The sequence below is a fragment of the Penicillium angulare genome (assembly GCF_028827245.1).
Source record: "Penicillium angulare strain IBT 27051 chromosome Unknown utg000005l_segment0_segment0, whole genome shotgun sequence".
In the NCBI taxonomy this organism is placed as follows: domain Eukaryota; kingdom Fungi; phylum Ascomycota; class Eurotiomycetes; order Eurotiales; family Aspergillaceae; genus Penicillium; species Penicillium angulare.
The window spans coordinates 3,531,275-3,552,198 of NW_026623164.1; the positions used below are offsets into that span (position 1 = coordinate 3,531,275).

A 20,924-nucleotide genomic window follows, 5' to 3' on the forward strand; every position below is an offset into this window, starting at 1 on the left:
TTAGGCGGATCCTCTCCGTTGAAGTACCTCGCCGATCAGTCGACGAGGGCCCATGCGTTCCAGGCTTTTGGTGAGCGAGGATCGTGCGGGGAGCATCCATGGAACACGACGCTCGTGATGCCAGCGACGATGAATGTAATCATCCACGAGAGCCACTAATCCTGTGGCAACAATCACACTAGAGAAGAACCGGTTCATCAGCCTCACTGTTGTCCTGCAATGCAGCCACTGCAATATGTAACAAATGACGACAATATTTGGGGGGGGGAAGGTGGAGCTTGGAAGAGGAGGGGGGCTGAGACCAGGGGTAGTTGGTAACTGGAGGATTCCGAAAAGGAGAGCAGAGAGGGGAAATATGACAGGGATGTGAAGTGGAACTAGATAGGACTTAACCAGGCTAGGAATGAACGGGAAACGCAATCAAGGAATCAGGAACGAACAACAAGTCATCCTTGACTTAACAGACTTAGGTTAGTACTTACTCGGCAATATCAGGCATTCGTTCATAGACATTTGTATCGCTGATCCACAGCGAACACGGCGGGACCCAGCCACCTTTACTGTCCTCCTCAACTGCCTCCAGTGGCGTGAGGATCTCGGGTACCAAATGGGCGATCGTTTTAGAAGTTCGCGTATCAACAAGGTAGTAAGACACTTCCCGAAGATCCCCCTCTTTCCTGAATTCACGGCGCCACTGATACTTGGTTGACCAGTATTCATATTCGTACCGTTTTGCTACACCCGGCCCGCGTCTTTTCAATTCCACATGTGCATAGTTTGAGAACTCCAACAAAATGGTATTCTCAAGCGCCGGCCCTTTCACTTCTTTCGATTTTGATTCATTGCCCCCCAAAATATGACGAGCGAACTTTGAATCCTCGAACCCCGAATTCTGTCGCTTAAATTCGCCTCCAAACGGATGTCCACTTGATCCCGGCCTGAAACTGGCAAGAACACTGCTCAGTGAGCGCCGTCGATTACCTGGACCATCCTGACTAGCTACCGGGGCTTCCTTTCGCGTTGAATGGCATACTTCGCGGCCTGAGTCGCGACAATAGCGTCTGAAGGAGAACTTTCGAGAGAAGAGATCATACATGCGAAGATGAAATAGGATCACCTCCTGTTGATATCCACCGCGACGGGGGACAACTGTATCAACTCGCAGATTCATGTTCCCGTCAATGGTAGCATCATCATGGCGAATGAGAAGTCTCCTTGTGGAAGGAAACAATGACGCAAATGATGAAGGTGTCGATGCTAATGCATCCCCTGGGAAGTTTTCCTGGCGATCGTTTACTTCATACCTTACTTCTTCTTCTTCTTCTGGAACATCCGCTATAGAGCGGGTAGTCGAGGCATATGTTGAGACTGAATCACGCGGCCCGCCGCCATATTCAACCTCGTCTTCAAATCCGTCTTCATACTCTTCCACCCAGTCCTCATACTTCGCTGGCACGGTGCGATCACTAACTACCGTTGGCGTGGTACTTTTTGATTGGACGGAGTTGTTTGTGTCTGTTGAGCTGGAACTACTTCCTCTGCTCACTGCTCGGTCTTGGCGTGACTTAAAAGAAGCCATGGCACGTCACCCACGTATTTAGTATATGTTCGAAAATGGGATGAACCCTGATTTGAGGCTGATAGGTTCCAAGGTTGTGTGAAATAGCGTGAAGTCTGAATAAGCACTGACTAAAGTGTAATATATCGGAAAGATGATGAACCTAGATAACGACCTAGGAGTTTTGCAACAAAGAACTTGAAGTCGAACGATAAATGCCGCGGCGTGGGATAGATACTTGGGTAACTTGAAGTAGTCTTTCCAAAATATTCAAATGGATGCCGTTTTTTAGATTCCCATGACGTAGATCAAACCACTCTTTAAGGGCTGGTATGTATGGGAGAGAAAAATTCCTCGGGGACCACGCGAGACGTGATCAGGGGTATATCGGAGAGAATAGGCCTGGGCCAAAATCATATGACGGTGGTAATTTCGGGAGGTGCACAAGGATTGCAGGGATTAGAAGCTGGGTCCAAATGAATTCGGCCCGGAGAAAACATATATAAAAGGGACAGAGACGAAAATAAACAGGTAGAGAGAATAATGGTAAGAATAGTAATCCGTAATCATAGGAGAGACAACAATGATAGTGGCTGTAAGGAGGTACTGGAGAATGATTAGGTAGTCAGACAAGCAGAAGCCCAACCAGACAAGATGGGGGGAAGAGAAGAAAGTGGAGTGCAAGGAGGGGCAAGGCTTCTTCTGTACTGTACCCAAGAACTTGGAAAAGAACCCCCAAAAAAAGAAATAAGTTCTAAATCATAAAGAAGGTGTGGAAAGGAAATGAGAATGTGAAAATTGACCAAAGGTATCTGAACCTCTGATTCTCGGAAGTATCTATTGAGAAAACCAGAGAGTAAAAGAATGAGGCGAGGAATGTGATGATCCGGTTTTCCCCCAATGTTTTGTTTGACGATCACTACAACCTTACTGGAGTATAATTTCCCATGAACCACTTCTTATTTCCCTTCCAATAATAATAATAATAATAATAACAACAACAACAGCAACAATAAATATCTTCAGCGAAAATACACAGCATCTCCTCTTCTCTCCAAAAAAACCAAAATCTAATTCTAAAACCTTTTACGTCGTCGTACAAACAACACGGACTGCAACATGAACCCTACGAATAAAAAATGAACCTCTCAGTAAAATGCAATATGTACTGCTTGGAAATGTAAATAAATTCTAATCTAATGGTGGGAACCACAAGAAACACGCTGCCTCACCATCGGAAAGGAACCTACCTATTACAATCCCCCAACGCCCGGACCAGCCCAAATCCAGCAGTTGTGTGATGCGTGCACCCGCGTCAAGGCGGCTTAGGCTGAGAGACAGGAAGCTCTGTCTCTCGTTGTCTGGGTGCTGTCAAGCCTCTATTCGTTGCCGAACCCCCTCTTCATGGGGTCTGCTCATTCCCCCCACTATCCTCCACCAGTCACCTGTAGCGATCTGTGCATCGAACGGGGTCTGGACACGAGGATGCGGGCGTGCTTTCTGGAAACAGGGCTTGTTCCCACACACACACACACACACACACACACACACACACACACACACACACACACACACAGAGACATAAGCCCCTCTTTTGGTTTTCTTTTCTTTTCTTTGGGGGTTTTTTTCGCGCAATCTCCGGGCTCCGGGCTCCAGGCAGAAGTAGTTACAGAGATGCAGGGTCTGATCGTCAATACTTCGATTGAACCTGTTCGTTACTATGGACCTGGTGCATTACAGTATGCATTCTTTGGTCTTGGGCCTGTATTTCTTTGCTTTCTTTGCTTTCTTTTCATTTTTGGTCCCGTATAGAATAAAAACGTCATATGGAGCCACTCACTGTGGGGGTTAATTACGGTCCGATCCGGAACCAATCTTTGGTCTTTGTACTGTAGGCATTTAAGTATGTATACACGTGGTGCGATTCTTTATTAAATGCGCCGTATTGTTATGAAAATTCATATACTTAATATCACGTACCATGTATAAGAGCGATAATATAGACGGGGAACCATGCTGTCTTGGCAGTGGTTCATGGGTTTCTGGAAGTTTGACAGGTTGGTTCTTCGTCACGCGTCATCGGGAACTGGAAGCTCAGCTGGAGGGGGAACTCCGATGACGGAGCCCGACATTTCGGGCAGAGAAATGGAAAACTATAGAGGGGTCGAGATGAATGTTTTACGTCTCTATCGTCATAGTAAAGTGAAATATTTGACTGCAAATGCCTGTCCATGGATATAATACACGCAGGAAAAGTCGCAGTGCCTCACTTCAAGTCGTTTTGTCAATCCTCATTTATACTACATGATGCATGTGGTGATTAACGATTTCAGATATCCATGAATATATCTCAACTTTTAGGTAGAGCTCAATGGTTATGTCCTCGTTTGTATATCCAGGTATTGTCGTATCATGCATCTATTGCCAGGGGATTTCCACCTGCTGCACAAGCTATTACCCCGAGAGCTAATTGCTCCTCATTCTATGTTGTTGATAAAGACAAAAGACTAATAATGGAACTCTATGCGCCATGCAGGCATTGCCGATGGTCATCAATGCCAGGTGACGGCATGAACCTTGAAAGCATGGGACCAGGCGCACGGACAAACATTAGAGAGTTTGCGGAGAATTTCTCAGTACCAAACATAGATGCATTAAGAATTTACATGTCATCATTGCCCGGTACATTCGTAATGACCTCCAGGGCTTGGAAGACAGAAACCAAGGTCCAAGCCTGTCACCGCTAGTCTGATGGACTGGCAAGATGACTTTGCCTTGATCTTTGGTTCTCCTCAGTGGCTATGCTAGGCAGATATGAGGTCAATGAGTCTAAGGGGAAAATTATGTCCAATGAAAAACCTAAATATGTGAACATTGAAATCGCCGAAAGGCGTTACTGGACCCTGCCAGTATCTTGGCATTAAAAGAGATGTCCGAAAAAAAACCCCCCCATCAGGATGTTCCGAGGGAAGAAAGAAGGTCTACATGCGGTCTGTCGAAAGACCATATGGCGAAAGGAATCTAAACCTGCGCGTAAAGGGGCCGAGGAAGCTCTTCGCCGGGGTTAAGCAGCTCCGTGTGACAGGCAGGCTGAGTGACTAGGCCAACTCGGCTGCCAGGCATCGGCGGGTGGAATCCCACATAGGCTTCTCGGCGAGCAGGTTCACCGACCGTCACTGACCAGGTGTGCAGCCCATAATAGGAGGCAATGGAGTGTACGAGCCAACGTCTACGAATACATGCGATCAGTGCTCTGAAGGATCGATAAGCAATGGTGTCAAGCGGCGAACTTACCCAAATGCCGCTGCACGGTCATCCACCAAGCTCTCGAAAACCATCTTCTCACCATCCCGCTCATCATGCATGCTGAGCTCCTGACGTAGCTTCTCAAGCGTCCGTCGTCGCTCTGGGGAGTCATGCATCTGTCCATTGCGACCAACAAAGACAATCTCATCTTCTGAGTCATCACTTGCTGAGAAGTCGGGTGCATCCTGGAGACCCTCACTTGCAAGATATTGCCGCTTCTCATTCCACTTACGAATGAACAGTCGGACGTCATCTTCCAGATCTTGCAGCATGCCGCGAGCAGCACGCGTATGTTTCAATCTCGACCGGAGTTCCTTGGGGACGCGATACTTCGTGTTAGCGGCTTTGGCGGCGTTCTTACGAGCTGCATCATGGTCTGCCACACGGGAATAGTGGACATCCCAGAGCGGGGCCAGATAGTATGGCATTGGGTTATGACGTGTATAGGTCGGTTCAATGTCCCAATCCTTTGAAGATGGTGGCTCGGCCCATGGGTTATGCAACAAACGGTCTGTAGTAGTAAAGTTAGCGTCGCTCGCTCTTTGTTCCATCCTGGGCGTGGAGTAATCAGGTCCTTATGGGACCAAACTGATAAGACACGTACCATTCTCCCATCTTTGTCGCCGGCGGCTACCGTCTTTGCCCTTAAGCAGTGCCTCCCGACTCTTCAAACTATCCTGTCGTAGAGGCGCGCGACGCCGGAAACTGACTGTCGGCGTGGACCGAGGCTCTCCAGTCACCTTCGCTTGCGCGGATGGAGCGACCGGTGGTTCATCGTCAAGGGGAATCGAGAGGGGAACGGTCACGCCGCGGAGACTGGAGCATGTTGGTGTGGAGGGCTGGACAGGCATGTTGGCTGGGGCGGACTCGGAGAGGGACAGATCCTGTAGCGACGCGGTGGCTTGTTCCGTCCATGCGGAGATGGCCATAGTTTGCTGTGGCGACAGACTCGCCTGGGACGCCTGGGGTCGTAATCTCGGATGAATGGCCATATTGTAGGATGTTAGAATAAGAATACCAGGTGGATCCAATGTAAGATCAAGTCCTGGAAGAGGGGGAATGGGTAAGGATGTATATAAGGACCGGATGGATAAGGACCCCTCGAGCACTGATAGATAAGGCAATTTCGGACCAGTTGACGCCTCTTTGTTGCACGGGACACAGATAACGCGTTGATTGGCGGAAAGTGCACCTTTCCCGTTAACCCTGAGCCCTGACTTCCTGATTGGGAAGGCACCTGTATTAGGCAAGATTGGGAAATCACGAGATGCCGAGATCACGAGATGAAACCTTGGAACCTGCAGCTTACCAAGCTTGAGCCGTGGGTTCGGCTCGTTCGGCTCTGAATGGATTCTTTGGTTCCTTTGATCCTTTCCAAGGCTCGGCTGCCATAGAAACTAGCGCCCTTCAATGGAGAACATAGCCTCCTTTTGTAATTTTAAAAACCAGAAAAGGCTTCATCCTTCTTATCGATGAATCGTTCATTATCCACATGGCTCTGACTGGCTGTGACTCACAGATCGAGAAAGTGGAGCTTCTTCCTTTCAGTCCGCCCGATCCCCGCACGAAAATCATTCAGCCTGAAATTGCCAAGACTGGAAATGGAGATGACTTGCTATGACTCTAGAGTGGAGAATAAGGCATGAGTGATTTGCCTGTTTCCTGCTCAAAGAGAAGGGATGGTTATGCCAGGAATTACAAGGGGTAGCTTTTTCTTATTTTATCCTAGTTAGTTTCTGTACGGAGTACGAGAAAAAGAGCAAAAAAGAGAGAGAGCAAGGCTTTCTCGCTATTAATAACCCTGTTTAGCGCGGGGTCCGAATAGGTAAGAAGGGGCTTGGCGAGCTCCATTCAGTGATACCTAGGCGCGTGAGGGCGCCGCCCCCAAAACCTGACACTGCATTCTTTTTAGGCTTCTTTATAATCGGAGCTCTGTCACTTTCTTATTCTTGGAAATATTCTTATCCCGAATTTTTTGGCTTTTACCCGTGCAGGTTCATTATGAAGTTCCTGTCAACTCTTGCGCTGAGCGCAACCGCCTCGACTGCCCTGGCTGCGGTCATCCCACAAGAACCGCTTGGGCCGTCAATTGTCCAGAATACCCAGGAGCCCAAATGGCTGATTGAGTTGGCCCCGTACACTACGCGATGGGTGACTGAGGAAGAGAAATGGGCGTTGAAGTTGGTGCGTATCTCAGACGGAACCATTTGTCTCCTAATAACGGCTAACATTTTCGTCTTACCCCTCTTTAGGACGGTGTGAACTTCATTGATGTTACAACCGAATTCCAGTCGGGTTCTTATGGCACTCTTCATTCCCAGCGCATCGTCAAATACCCTGGACAGATGCAGCACTCGGAGGCTGTGGTTCCATTGACCGAGGGACTTTCAAAAAGCAACATGAAAAAGAACTTGGAGCACTTTACCTCCTTCCACACCCGCTACTACAAGTCTTCGACCGGTATTCAGTCTGCCGAATGGCTATTGAGCCAGGTATCTGATGTGTTACAAGACTCGGGCGCGGCCAAATACGGTGCGACTGTAGAGCGTTTCGACCACCCGTGGGGTCAGTTCAGTATCATCGCCCGAATTCCTGGACAAACCAACAACACCGTGGTACTCGGCGCCCATCAGGACAGCATCAACTTGTTCCTCCCATCCATCCTGGCTGCTCCAGGCGCCGATGACGATGGCAGTGGAACTGTTACTATCCTCGAATCCCTTCGCGCTCTGCTGCAGTCAGAGGCCGTTTCGCACGGCGAGGCGCAAAATACCCTTGAATTCCATTGGTACTCTGCGGAAGAGGGCGGTCTTCTAGGCTCCCAGGCTGTTTTTGGCAAATACAAGAAAAACTTCCGTGAAATTAAGGCTATGCTTCAGCAGGATATGACTGGTTATGCCCAGGGTACCCTGGATGCCGGCCAGGAAGAGTCGGTCGGCGTTATCGTCGACTATGTGGATCAAGGTCTCACCAAATTCATTAAGGAAGTTATCACAACTGTAAGTGACCAGTCATATATTAACACACGAGGATCCACTTTTCTGACCATTGCTCCGATTAAATAGTACTGTGATATCCCTTACGTCGAGACTAAGTGCGGCTATGCCTGTTCTGATCACGCCTCGGCTAGCCGATTTGGATACCCCTCAGCATTTGTGATTGAGTCTGCTTTTGAGAATTCGGACAAGAAGATTCACTCGACTGATGACTTGATCAAATACTTGAGCTTTGACCACATGCTGCAGCACGCAAAGATGAGCTTGGCTTTTGCATACGAGCTAGCATTCGCGCCATTTTAATTGGTGTCATGACTTTGTTTATGTTTATTTTTTCGTTCTTCTTGTCTATTAGTACCGGCGTTGTGCGAGATATACCTATGGGGCATTCGTTTATTAAGTCGAGACGATCGCAAGATTGTCATTCGTGACGGGGCATGGACTCCAACAAAAACCATCTCAATTGATTTCCAATTCCTTCCACGTCAAGCTAGTTTAATTATTTCGGTCATCCGTATTCTGTTCCAATATTCACTTATCTATTTCGCATCCACTTGAAATCCATTCTAAGGAAAACAAAAGAAGCCTATGACGCATGGCCATCTCACCGGCCACACGTGACCACCGTGACCCCGGCCATGATCGGCGGGATATAATGATCCTGATGCCCGCAGCCCTGCAACTGTGTCTTTTAACAAAGACAATCGCATTTTGGCCGGTCGCGGTCCAACTACACTGGGTCCCCTGTCCCAATTTCATCTCCACGTTCTTTTCCTCTTCACAATCTTTCCAAATTGGACACGACTATCGCAATCATGAGTCACGCCTACATCCAAGAGCTCCACATAGCTAGCCTCGCCGTGCAACGAGCTGCACTCCTCACAAAACAACTGCTATCAGCTGTTGATAAGGGTTCCCTAAGCAAAAGTGATGCATCCCCCGTGACAATCGCCGACTTCGCCGCCCAAGCCTCCATTATCGCCGCAATTCATCACACCTTCCCAGACGATGACATCGTAGGCGAAGAAGATGCCACAGCTCTCCGCGAGAACCCCGCCCTCCTCGAGCGAACATGGGAGCTCGCCACATCCGTCCACTTAGACGACGAAGCAAACGAGGCCCTCCTATATACCCCACAAACCCGAGAGGAGCTACTGGACTTGATTGATCTCGGAGCCCGCGGCGAATGCAGGCACGGCCGCCGGGCATGGACCCTGGATCCCGTAGACGGGACTGCTACCTATATCCGCGGACAACAGTATGCTGTCTGTCTCTCGCTTGTGGAAGACGGCGTACAAAAATTGGGAGTGATCGGCTGCCCGAACCTTCAGCTTGGTTCTGGACCTGTCTCAGAAGATCTGGTGGATCGGGATGGATACGGACAGCTTTTAACTGCGATCGCAGGACAAGGCGCTTTCATTCAACCTATGGGTACTGGAGCCCTTTTACCTGGGAAACAACTCGACCCGGTACTACAAATTACAGAAACTAGCGAAATCCGACTAGTTGATACGCAAGAGTCAAGCTCACAACGACTAGACGCGCATGAGAAAATCGCAGCGCATTTATCGTGTCCTTGGCCTAATACCGTTGACCTTTGGTCCGCGCAGATGCGATACATAGCTATCGCTGTACAGGGCGGGTGCAATTCATTCATCAAAGTGCCTAGTAAGGCGACATACCGATCTAAGATCTGGGATCATTCGGGTGGGATGTTACTTGCGCAGGAGCTTGGGTGTGTGGTGACAGATCTGGAAGGCAAATCAGTAGACTGTGGCTTAGGTCGGACTTTGGCTGATTGTCACGGTATGGTTGTGGCGCCTACATCTATTCATGGTCAGATTCTTGAGGCTGTTCGTGTTGTACGGCAGTCAATCGAGTAATGTAATGAATGACTGGGGAGTAATTGGGTTCCTCTCCTTGAAGCAAAACAATACTTAAGAAAGAAAGTAACAAAAAGATACATGAGTCAAAGCAATGAAATGTTAAAATGCCAAGCGTTGTAGGCACCGAGGATTGGTTTCAGCGGTCGGTCTATGCGCAAGGCGTGATTGATACCCTGTTAGGAACAGATCTCTTGATTATACTGTCTTAGGTTAGGTAGGAAATAGGGAGTGGCCGTGAGTCGTATACCGTACTGTGGAGTCGGGCTGAGCTGGGTTTCTGGTGTTTCATAGCACCGGCCCCTTTGCCCCGCGCTTCCGGGGGTCCTCAGATCCTTACGGTCAGCAGAAGTATATTGCTGGTACTAGTACTGGGACCTTGGATTGCCATATATGTAGTATGTATCAATATGGGACTATGACTGAATATGAGACAAATTATTTTGTTGCCTGATGCCTTTGTACTAGTATACGCCTCCATAGATAAACCCATACCATGATATAGAGACCCCAAATTGCATGCTTCGACCACTACTGGTAGGGTTCCTACTAGGCTTTAGCTCAGCTCCTCAACTCCAAGTGCTCAGAACATGCATGCACCCCCTTCTCTCGAACCCCAGGTTGATCTCCAACGTACAGCGCCGTCCGTGCACGCTGATCGACAGTTGCGTCATTCAAGTCAGAGCTTTGTTGCACCCAGGTGCCTAATACTTCAAAAGTTTCCCTCTTCAAAGATCAAATAAGCCCCAAAATAATAATATCTCAGCTCCCAAGGTCGTCCAAGTACCCACTTTCTTTTTGTTCTAACGCATTAGACATTAGACTCTAGACTCTAGATAGCACGAAAATCTGGTTATGGTGGGGCGTATCCTGCCAACTTTAATGTTGGATAAATCCAGGCTGCTGAAAGTCGAACAATTTTGACATCACCACGCGTTGACCTCATTGGACCTACAATGCAACATCAGGATTGGCGCCACTGCAGCTTCTCTAGCTGCATCATGACTGGCGGGAACTTGGTCATCAGACCATAGCGGGGACCATCCTACCTACTAGTAGTACTAATTCCGTCTGTATATAACGTATTTCCCCCTCCCTCTGGATTTGGCACGGTCTCTTGACTTTCAACCCCGCCTTATCACACGAACACCTCTATCATGGCGAACTACAACCCTTTTGCTCGGCGTGAGACTCATAATGTTCACGCGCTGAATTCTTATCGTGTCCTTGTACCTCTCACGTGGCTATTGGTTGTTGTTGCTGGGATCTATTATTCTATTCATTCGCCTGATGATACTAAGCATAGCAAGAAGATCTGGAAGCAAGTTAAAAGGCACCCTACGCCTTTTACGCAAAATAAAACTGTGACTGAGATTTACTGGTAAGCATTTGAACTTAATGCATTAGATAGCAAGCTGTGATTCGAAAAAATACTTATTTCTACAAGGGTCCTCTTGCTACTCTCCCAAATCAGCTATGTGTGGCAGCTGTTCCATAAAGATGCTGCTATCGTCGCATCTGCCGCCAATGTAGCAACCCACTTCATCTTGAACAACCTGTTCACCTTTTCATGGATCCTCCTCTGGACCCGCAATTACTTCTGGGGTTCATTGATTATCTTGATCGCCCATTTCATCAACCAAAGCTTTACTTACTGGCGTCACCGCGGCCTTCCGGCTTTCGTGCATCTCCCCGCCGTCGCGGGTCCTTATGCCTGGACTCTATTTGCCTTGTTCTGGAACGGCGCTGTCGCTGTGCACAGCCATAATCTCCCTGGTCGACTTGTTGCCAATATCTTTATTTGGGTGATTTTGGCCATTGGCTTGTTCGACATTGTGATTTTTGAAGATTACATCCTTGGATACTGCTTGAGTTTCTTGAGTCTATGTAAGTTTCTACATCGGGACTGGATCTATAATACGCAGTTCCTTTGCTAATAATTCTTCTAGCTCTTGCGGTGCAGCAAATCTCCATCAAGATTATCGCCTTCCAGTGGATCTTTGCCTTTGTCGTGTTTGCTGTCTTCCTTGTGACCTCGCTCTATATCTCGACTACCAAGTACTCAGGACGCGACTCACTCTTCCGTCGTGTGGCTCACCCAGAGTCGGGCGACCGCGAGAGACAACCTCTGCTCCATGAGAGCGCGTAAGCTTGCTTCTCGCCATAAATAATTGTGCGACAATTTCAAGTTGTGGAAGTGGGATTGGACTCAACACCAGATAAGATATTTATCCGGGTTAGTTTTAGTTGGAAGTTGGAAGGAACTTGAACTTGGAGAGAATGGAATAGTGGGAATGAGACGGCTACGGCGGCATGATGATTTGATGTGTTGATGGAGAACGATCCCCCCTCTTTCAATCATAATAATAGTGCAATTTATCTATTTTATCGTTGTGTTCATTGACTTTTTCATTACTTTCATGCACTTAAAATCGAGATTGCGTAGCTTCCAGCGCCTGGGACCCACTTAGTGGAGATGATGGACGTAGGCTGCTGGAAAGCACGGGTGATGCTCAACAATAACCGTGGATGGTGTAGGAAAATGCATGATGGTAAATACTGGATCATAGTGTTGATATTTGATTATTCGCTATGCGCTACTGTAAATTGTATCCTGTTAGATTCAGAAGACAGGTGTAATGGCCGGGGCTGAATATTGGCTGCCCCGTGCAGCACAGGCGTATAGCCGCTGGTTGTCCTAGCAACGGGATCCACCTCCACTTTGTTGATCAAGCACGGATGAACCGGGCTAGACTTGTTTCCCAGCTTTCTTATTGCATCGTACATCTCTTATTACTCTAGACATCCGCTCTTGAATTTGTCTCCATCTCTCGTATCTTCTCGATATCGCTAGATTCTATTTCAGGTGAGCAGCATTCCTTACCATGGTCAACATTCCTCACGCGTTGTCAACCATCCACTAACCCCACTGTGAACCTGTCAGACCTACCTCAAATTGCTGTCTCAGCGCTGGTAGCCGAGCAAACGTACTTGACGTACCGATTGTGAAAGCTCTGTAAACCATTCACGTTTGATCTAGTCTACTATGAGCACTTGAGATACAAGAAAACATAACATTCCGCGCGTCATGAATCGTCACCCACCGTCTAGCTACGGCGAAGAGCCGCCAGCATACGACCAAGAAACAACATCGTTTTTATCGGAGGCTGAATCTCCAACAAGGCAGAATGGCGCGACAATGCGTTTGCTTCCCACAAGTGGTGATGCATATGGTGACTTGACCGAGAGCCCAAGATCGCCCTCGCCATCCAGATACACACAGGACTATGACACTACTCCGTAAGTACTTAGTTTATTCTTTTTCTCCTCGATCACCAAGTGCCCGGGAAAAAGCTGCATTCCTGGCGTCGTCCACGACAACAGGACCACATGCGCGTTTACCCAGTTCCCGCCCTCCCTTGACAAGAGAACCAGGCGGCTTAGCACTTGATTGGACTGGTTAGGAATGACCAGCCTGATTGAGTGATTTGCTGTTTGCTCCTCAAAGCTTAGCTTGTGGTCGCATTGGTGTAAACAGTGTATAGAAAGCTCTTGTTCGTCGACGCGTTCCACAAGTGACCCAACTTACACGCCAATATGCCGGCACCTTTTCATATAATGGAGTATCGGGGGCGACCGCGAACTAACACTCGATCTCGAAATAGGACTGGTCAAACACCATACGACGCTCGATTTTATCAGGTTCCCAGTGTTTCATCACCATCGCGTCCTACATCAAGCATCGGCACTGTCCCCAATATCGCACCATCTACTGCCAGCTTAGCAGACCCTTCAGTGTATCCATCCATCCCTCCACGAACAGGCTCACCCATTCGTCCTTGGAGTCCAGGTCATGTTCGACCTCCCTCCGTGTCCAGTGTTGGCTACGAGCGTGCCGACATCAACGGCAGCCCGCGACCAGGAACACCAAGCTCTCGATATGGAGGAAGTCCCCGACGACCATTGCCCCCCGCTCCATTATTTTCTGGCCCTGCATCATCGGGCATAGATGCCAGCATCGATATCGGAGATGGCATGACCGATGAAGATCCTTTTGGTGGCGATGGCCGGACCATTCACCACAATTCGCGCGCTAGTGTGCGATCATTCATGAGTGACTCGACCTACATGGGCGATGAAAAGGACATGATGTCCAAGGTTGGTCTGGATGATGAGGACGAGGAAGAGGACGGCGGCATCGTCGACCCGAACATGCACTATGGGCCTGCGCCCGATAAGCAATCCCGTCGCGGTGTCCGTGACACACAGATGGCCAAAAAGGAAGTTCAACTGATTAATGGAGAGCTTATTTTGGAGTGCAAAATTCCAACAATTCTGCACAGTTTCCTTCCTCGTCGTGACGATCGCGAGTTCACTCATATGCGATACACGGCTGTTACTTGTGATCCTGATGACTTCACAGCTCGAGGCTATAAGCTTCGACAACAGATCGGCAGCACTGCTCGTGAGACTGAATTGTTCATTTGTGTCACCATGTACAATGAGGATGAGATTGGCTTTACGCGAACTATGCATGGTATTATGCGAAACATCAGCCATCTATGTTCTCGTACGAAGTCTCGTACTTGGGGTAAGGATGGATGGAAGAAGATCGTCGTTTGCGTCGTTTCAGATGGACGTAAAAAGATTCATCCTCGAACTCTGAATGCCCTCGCTGCTCTCGGTGTTTACCAAGAGGGTATTGCAAAGAACGTTGTCAACCAGAAGGAAGTTCAAGCTCACGTCTATGAATACACCACTCAGGTGTCGCTTGACTCTGATCTGAAGTTCAAGGGTGCCGAGAAGGGTATTGTGCCTTGCCAGGTCATCTTTTGTCTGAAGGAGCACAATCAAAAGAAGCTGAACTCTCACCGTTGGTTCTTCAACGCTTTCGGTCGCGCTCTCCAACCCAACATTTGTGTTCTTCTCGATGTCGGTACCAAGCCCGACCCTACTGCTTGTTACCACCTGTGGAAGGCGTTCGACCAAGATTCCAACGTTGCAGGTGCCGCCGGAGAAATTAAGGCCGGAAAGGGCAAGGGCATGCTCGGACTGTTCAACCCTCTCGTCGCTAGTCAAAACTTTGAGTACAAGATGTCCAATATTTTGGACAAACCACTCGAGTCTGTATTTGGATACATTACTGTGCTGCCTGGTGCGCTGAGTGCCTACCGTTTCTTTGCTCTGCAGAATGATGCCGATGGAAATGGTCCTTTGAACCAGTACTTCAAGGGTGAGACCCTTCATGGTCAAGATGCCGATGTCTTCACTGCGAACATGTATCTCGCCGAGGATCGTATTCTTTGCTGGGAGTTGGTCGCTAAGCGTGAAGAGAGATGGGTCTTGAAGTTCGTCAAGAGTGCTGTTGGCGAGACTGATGTGCCTGACTCGGTTCCAGAGTTCATCTCGCAACGTCGTCGCTGGCTGAACGGTGCTTTCTTCGCGGCTGTGTACTCCAACTTCAATGCTAAGCAGATTTGGCAGACCGATCACACGATCGGTCGTAAGATCTTGCTACACATTGAGTTTGTGTATCAATTCTTCAACTTGGTCTTCACGTATTTCGGTTTGGTAAGTCGAGACATGTCTTCCTAACTATGCTACTAGCTTAGTGACCCACTCGCTAACCTCTTCATTAGGCAAATTTCTACCTGGTTTTCTACTTCATCGCTGGCTCTTTGACTGATGAGACGATTGATCCCTTTGGTCACAATATGGGCAAGTGGATCTTTGAAGTGTTGCGCTATTGCCTGGTGCTAGTAATGGGTCTTCAATTCATCATCTCCCTCGGTAATCGCCCACAAGGTGCCAAGAACCTTTACCTGTCCGGTATGATTGTTTACAGCATCATCATGGCCTACACCATCTTCTGCACACTTTATCTTTGTGTTATAGAATTGATGGCTCGTGCTGGAGTTGGCAGCTCATCATTAAAGGTCAGTAACACATTGATGATGAACATCGTCATTTCCATGTTGTCAACAGTCGGTCTCTACTTCTACATCTCCATTCTCTACCTCGACCCATGGCACATGTTCACATCTTCTCTGCAATATTTCTTGCTCATGCCAAGTTACATCTGTACACTGCAAGTTTATGCGTTTTGCAACACCCACGATGTTACTTGGGGTACAAAGGGTGACAACGTTATGAACACCGATCTCGGTACTGCGAAGACAATCAACGGCAAAACAGTTTTGTTGGACATGCCATCCGAGCAACTGGATATTGACAGTGGGTACGATGCTGCGCTCCGCAACCTCCGTGATCGCCTTGAGGTTCCCGAACCACCATTGAGTGACTCTCAACTGCAAGAGGACTACTACCGTGCTGTCCGTACCTACATGGTATCAGTCTGGATGGTTGCCAACCTTGTTCTGGGCATGGTCGTCTCTCAAGTCTACGGCGTCGACCAAGGTGGCACCAACATTTACCTCTCAATTCTCCTCTGGGCTGTAGCAGGTCTCGCCTTAGTCCGTGCCGTCGGATCAACAGTCTACGCTATCCTCCACCTCGTCCACAAGATCGTCGACGGGAAAACAAAATTCGACGCCGGAAACCTCACAAACTTTGCACCCAGCGTTTTCAGTGGAAGTAACGCTGGAGCTAGCTCTGAGCGCAGCTCTCAAAAACCCGTCCGATACAGCGGTAAGCCTAGCATTAAGGATCGTTTCAATGAAGCGAGATGGGCTGTAGGCCGAACGGCTGGGAAGGCAATGTTTTGGCGCAAGAATTAGATTTCTTGTTTGATTTTTTTGTCTTTTGTTATGATATCTCTTTGTTTCAAGTTCTCATCGGTGGAGTTTTACGGATAATTTTCCTTCGGAGTTTCTTTTATCTCTTTTATTACTGATTCATGATGGAAATATTTGATATGATACGGGTCTTTTTATGTCGACTCAACGTGTCTATGTGAATTTATGGATGTACTTATGCGCTCTGGATCGAACCTAATGAGGAACCAAGTTGCTTTTCAGCTATTTTCATACTCTCTTTAAATCCACGTAGTATCAGTAGGTCTTCAAGATGCTTCGAGGATAAAAAAGCGACATTGTCGCTCACGCCCCCGCTTAGCCACCTATGCAGCAGCCTCAAATTTAATTTTGGGGACCAAGGCCCCTCTCTAGACTTCAAAATCGGGGCTAGTTGCTTGACTAGCGATCCACCTGAAGCACGGTCCTAGCACGCACGACACGGTCATACTCCCCAAAACCGATAATCCAGCCGAGAATGAGGGTTTCGAGACTGGGGTACTCCGCAATTGCATGCTTGAATGAGGCAATTTATAGACAACTTTGACAAACATTCAGACTAGTTCTGCAGCTTTGAATGATTCACTCTCCGGCATGAATATTCATGGATAAGCCATCTAGTTCTTCCCTATGGAAATACTTTGCAAAAAAGTCCAAATTAAAAGTCACATTTACATTTAAAAATATTCGATTTTGATCCATATGGAGACTCAACTTCCCGGGGAGTCGAAAAAAGGTGGGGATGAGCTCCCAACACTCGTCTCAATTTTGTGGCGATGGCTCAAAATCCAGAACTGAGTTAATTGATCTTCAGGGACTTAACCTTGTCCCCCTGGTGATCAGCACATAGTTATTTCATCATGCTAAGTTCAAAAAACCGAATACATGTAGAATAAATATTAGATTCTTCAAATACCTCAGCCTTAAAAGAGATCTGCGTTGAGGACTGATGAACCTGAACCCTGAAAGCTTAGACCCTACAAGGATTTGCATTCATGAGAGTTAAATTCTGGGGCGGGCCGAGGTTACTGGAGTATTCAGTGTGTATTATGTTATGTAAAAATCTGAAGTTTGATGCTATCACAGGGAATACCTCTAGTCCAAGCTATATCGCTCACCTAACCGTCATGCGGGTTGGACGTCTGAGGTTATGGCGTACTATGCAGGGAAAGACCACTTTTGCGTGATAACCAATATTTGGTCTTCAAGTCACCTTGTTGCTTGTTTGAAGACTGAGATTCAACTATAAAAGCCCCCTCAGAATCATCTTCAGTAATAATCATCTTCAAAAACATTTCTATAATCTCAAGCCCACTTCGGAAAGCGTTTCAAACACTTCCTCTTCTACCTCAAAATCTTCAAGTTTCTTCACTACATTCCAAACATATCCAAAATGGTTTCCGGACGCTTCTTCCTTCTCGGTGCTCTCGCCCTCGGCCAGAGCGTGCTAGGCATGCCCGTCGCCGACGCCGACTCCGGTGCCTCCGACATTCTCTCCAGCATTCACACCATCAATACCGGTGTCTCCACCATCAACTCCACCCTGAGTGACTTTGCCGACAACGGTTCCGTGACCACAACCGCTCTCAAGATCCAGAGCGAGGCCACCGACCTTCTTAACGATATCAATGATGGAACTACGGCTGCTGGAAAGGTTTCCAACCTTGACTCGGACGACCAGAACACTCTGTACTCTGCTACGGAGTCCCTGTCGACTAATGTCTTCTCTTTGATTGATGGATTAGTCGCTAAGAAGGCTGTCTTTCAGAAGGCTGTTCTGGGTGGCTCCGCTGATGGCCTCGTTGAGCAGGATCTTGAGAACCTGAAGAAGGCTACTGATAGCTTTGGTCAGGCTATTATAAAGAATCTTTCTGGTTCTGTTAAGCAGAAGGGCCCTGCTTTGCTTAAGAAGATTGATGAGCACTTCTCTACTGCTATCAAGGACTTCTCTTCTTAGTTTCTTCGATTGATTGGCTGAGGCAGCTTAGTATCATGCGTGCGATTAAGTCACGAGTTTTATTTATGGTTTTGTGAAGATTCAGCCACTAGGTCGTTCTGTTGCTCAAGGCGTCTTTTTTGTGGAGGATGTTTAGAACAAGATTGATGGATATTACATTTTGATGTTCTTATGATGTTCTTGCAAAGTAGAAATAAGTGAAATGACAATCCGTTTGATACGAAAATCCACACTTGAGACCCTTGGTTTACCATTTAGCTACTCTGTAAGCGAAGACATCCCCATCTCCTCCAAAGCATCCAACCTCGGAAAAGTCGGCCAGTCTACGTACGCTGATGCCTAATAATAGCCGGCAAGTCTTGTCCAGTGGCGACTCGTGTCTACCCTATGCGGCTCTTTTATTCAGATCTTTGTGTCATCACAAAGATCAATTTTGATCCTCCTTTAGCGCTTCCGGGGGTTTTTGTATGACATTTCTTTCATTGAGTTCTCTAAATACAATTGTATGCTTTGCTTCATTGTCCTTTGCGTGTATTCGATAAAATATCCATTAAAAATACATTTCTATGAAACAAAGCATTGTGGCTTAAGTCTTTGAAGCTACAGGTTATAGATACGATGAAAACCGTTTCGAATATAAAATTATATACGTAGTCCATTATCATTTGCTTCTTTTACGTCATGTGCAGCCAAGTTTTCACTATATATTGGACTGATATCTGCAGCAAATTCATTTTTCCAGAACCCAGAATCCAACATCCAGAATCGAAAATCCAGAACCCAGAAATTAGAGTCTGAGATCTGCAGTGATTTATGATAACATCAACTCGGAAGTTTTGACCAAGCACAATCAGAACCTATATTTTAAACAAGAAATCGAACAACACAAGTAGCCACGAAACGGCCAGAAAAGAAGCTAAAAAAGCAAACTGCAAGTACATGAGATAAAGAGAAAGAACGGACTTTCATTTTATGGCAGCTCCAGGCCCTGCTACACTCAGATATGGCGCACGCCAGGAAAAGGGTATCTTGCTACGTCGATGGATGCTTGATGATCCAACTGCGCCGCCATGCCCCGTCGAGCAAAGCGACCTAAATATTTCGCTTAAAGATATTGAACCTATACGAAGGTTTAAGCCAATCGAAAATTCTTCCAATGACCTCAATACTGTGGGTAATATATGCGCAAGATTCGAATTGGATATATTTCAGGAGGAAGATATCAAGGGCTATCGTATTACGATAAATGGATGGGCTGGACTTGTTGCTGACACACTTATCGACCTAGAAGCTGTCATTAGCGAAGGAAGTCGCTTTTTTACATCAGATAAGTCTAATTGTCTTTACGACATGGTGGCCTTTAGAAACGACCTCGAATATGTTTTCGTGGACAATATTATGAACGAAGACACAACGGAATTTTTCACAGACCACCTATTCGTCGAGGCTAATGGTCTTGCATATCCTCAAAACCCTGGTGGTATATTCATGACTAGGTTTTATCATAGCGAAGATCCAGATAGTTACCATGGCCTGCTGGGTACGGAACTTGGGAAATTAGTAGGCGCAACTGTCTTGGGGCGTTGGCCACGCGGGACTCACCATATCTCGTATATTGCTGTTTCGATGGAAAATTTCCCACTCGGGCCGCCGGGAGAACAGGGTTCTATAACTGTTCCATATATGTTGTTTGCTATTGAGCCTATACTCGGTGCTGGACCTGTTGCTGCCCCTCCACCTGCTGCTCCACCAGCTCCTATTATTGGACAAAAGCGAAGGGGAGAGAACAAGTCAGAAGCTCTACAGCCAACCAAAAAGAAGTTTAAACCTAAGCCAACGCCTACTGCTGTTCCTGCTCCTCCTATTTTGCTCCCTGTTGCTGGTGCCCCTCCTGCTGCTGTAGCACCACCTCCTGTAGCCGCGCCAGGCCCTGTTGATGCACCAATCCCTGCTCCTGACCGAAGACCACGTGGACCTGGCGCACGAAAAATGGCTATGGCCAACAGGGCTGCGATGATTCAGGCACAACAGGGTCGTCAACGAACACATAGATCTGGAAAGAAGTATGGCGGTTAGTCTTGGTGAGTCATGCTAGGAACGCATATTAGAGCTGAATGGGTGGTAGAACATGACTTTGATTCTTGAAATGTACATAAGTGAGAGGTTGAATTTGGGCAAAAATGGGCGCTTGGTTTCTTTAGCGGTATATTAGGGCTAGTTCGAATCATTAAATCAATTATGTGGACCTTCAAATTGAATTACTATAAATGTAAACGAGATTAGTGGATGGATTATTTTTAAAGCCTTGATAGCAGATATAAACATCCATCTATAGGGTATTGGAGATTTTCTTTGTTCCAATTTTAGTAAGGCCGTGGCTACACATAAACTTTCGAGTCTCAACCTCCCTCCTGGCAGGGTAACCCGTACCCCTCCCTCTCTCTCGACGACATCAAACTGCATAACCAACTA

General features: G+C 47.3%; 8 protein-coding genes across 8 annotated transcripts; 6 read left to right on the top strand and 2 right to left on the bottom strand.

Moving 5' to 3' along the window:
* Positions 1 to 478: 478 nt before the first annotated feature.
* On the bottom strand, positions 479 to 1,579 carry N7478_008683 (uncharacterized protein; the record flags this gene model as incomplete). Its single annotated transcript, XM_056924897.1, has 1 exon — positions 479 to 1,579. The coding sequence occupies one exon, from the start codon at positions 1,577 to 1,579 to the stop codon at positions 479 to 481; it is 1,101 nt and encodes a 366-aa protein (XP_056777623.1).
* A 3,000-nt stretch (positions 1,580 to 4,579) lies between these two features.
* Positions 4,580 to 5,856, bottom strand: N7478_008684 (uncharacterized protein; the record flags this gene model as incomplete). Its single annotated transcript, XM_056924898.1, has 3 exons — positions 4,580 to 4,787; positions 4,853 to 5,375; positions 5,469 to 5,856. The coding sequence occupies 3 exons, from the start codon at positions 5,854 to 5,856 to the stop codon at positions 4,580 to 4,582; spliced, it is 1,119 nt and encodes a 372-aa protein (XP_056777624.1).
* A 1,009-nt stretch (positions 5,857 to 6,865) lies between these two features.
* Positions 6,866 to 8,163, top strand: lap1 (putative aminopeptidase; the record flags this gene model as incomplete). The annotated part of the gene is made up of 3 exons (XM_056924899.1): positions 6,866 to 7,048; positions 7,117 to 7,863; positions 7,930 to 8,163. The coding sequence occupies 3 exons, from the start codon at positions 6,866 to 6,868 to the stop codon at positions 8,161 to 8,163; spliced, it is 1,164 nt and encodes a 387-aa protein (XP_056777625.1).
* A 512-nt stretch (positions 8,164 to 8,675) lies between these two features.
* On the top strand, positions 8,676 to 9,743 carry N7478_008686 (inositol monophosphatase family protein; the record flags this gene model as incomplete). Its single annotated transcript, XM_056924900.1, has 1 exon — positions 8,676 to 9,743. The coding sequence occupies one exon, from the start codon at positions 8,676 to 8,678 to the stop codon at positions 9,741 to 9,743; it is 1,068 nt and encodes a 355-aa protein (XP_056777626.1).
* A 1,157-nt stretch (positions 9,744 to 10,900) lies between these two features.
* Positions 10,901 to 11,892, top strand: N7478_008687 (DUF1774 domain-containing protein; the record flags this gene model as incomplete). Its single annotated transcript, XM_056924901.1, has 3 exons — positions 10,901 to 11,124; positions 11,191 to 11,630; positions 11,693 to 11,892. The coding sequence occupies 3 exons, from the start codon at positions 10,901 to 10,903 to the stop codon at positions 11,890 to 11,892; spliced, it is 864 nt and encodes a 287-aa protein (XP_056777627.1).
* Positions 11,893 to 12,831: 939 nt separating this feature from the next.
* Positions 12,832 to 16,480, top strand: chsB (chitin synthase class II; the record flags this gene model as incomplete). Its single annotated transcript, XM_056924902.1, has 3 exons — positions 12,832 to 13,043; positions 13,409 to 15,314; positions 15,383 to 16,480. 3 exons carry the CDS (start codon positions 12,832 to 12,834, stop codon positions 16,478 to 16,480), a joined length of 3,216 nt encoding a protein of 1,071 aa, XP_056777628.1.
* A 1,408-nt stretch (positions 16,481 to 17,888) lies between these two features.
* On the top strand, positions 17,889 to 18,452 carry N7478_008689 (cell wall mannoprotein 1 family protein; the record flags this gene model as incomplete). Its single annotated transcript, XM_056924903.1, has 1 exon — positions 17,889 to 18,452. The coding sequence occupies one exon, from the start codon at positions 17,889 to 17,891 to the stop codon at positions 18,450 to 18,452; it is 564 nt and encodes a 187-aa protein (XP_056777629.1).
* Positions 18,453 to 19,424: 972 nt separating this feature from the next.
* N7478_008690 (uncharacterized protein) lies at positions 19,425 to 20,528 on the top strand (the record flags this gene model as incomplete). Its single annotated transcript, XM_056924904.1, has 1 exon — positions 19,425 to 20,528. One exon carries the CDS (start codon positions 19,425 to 19,427, stop codon positions 20,526 to 20,528), a length of 1,104 nt encoding a protein of 367 aa, XP_056777630.1.
* Between the last annotated feature and the right edge of the window lie 396 nt (positions 20,529 to 20,924).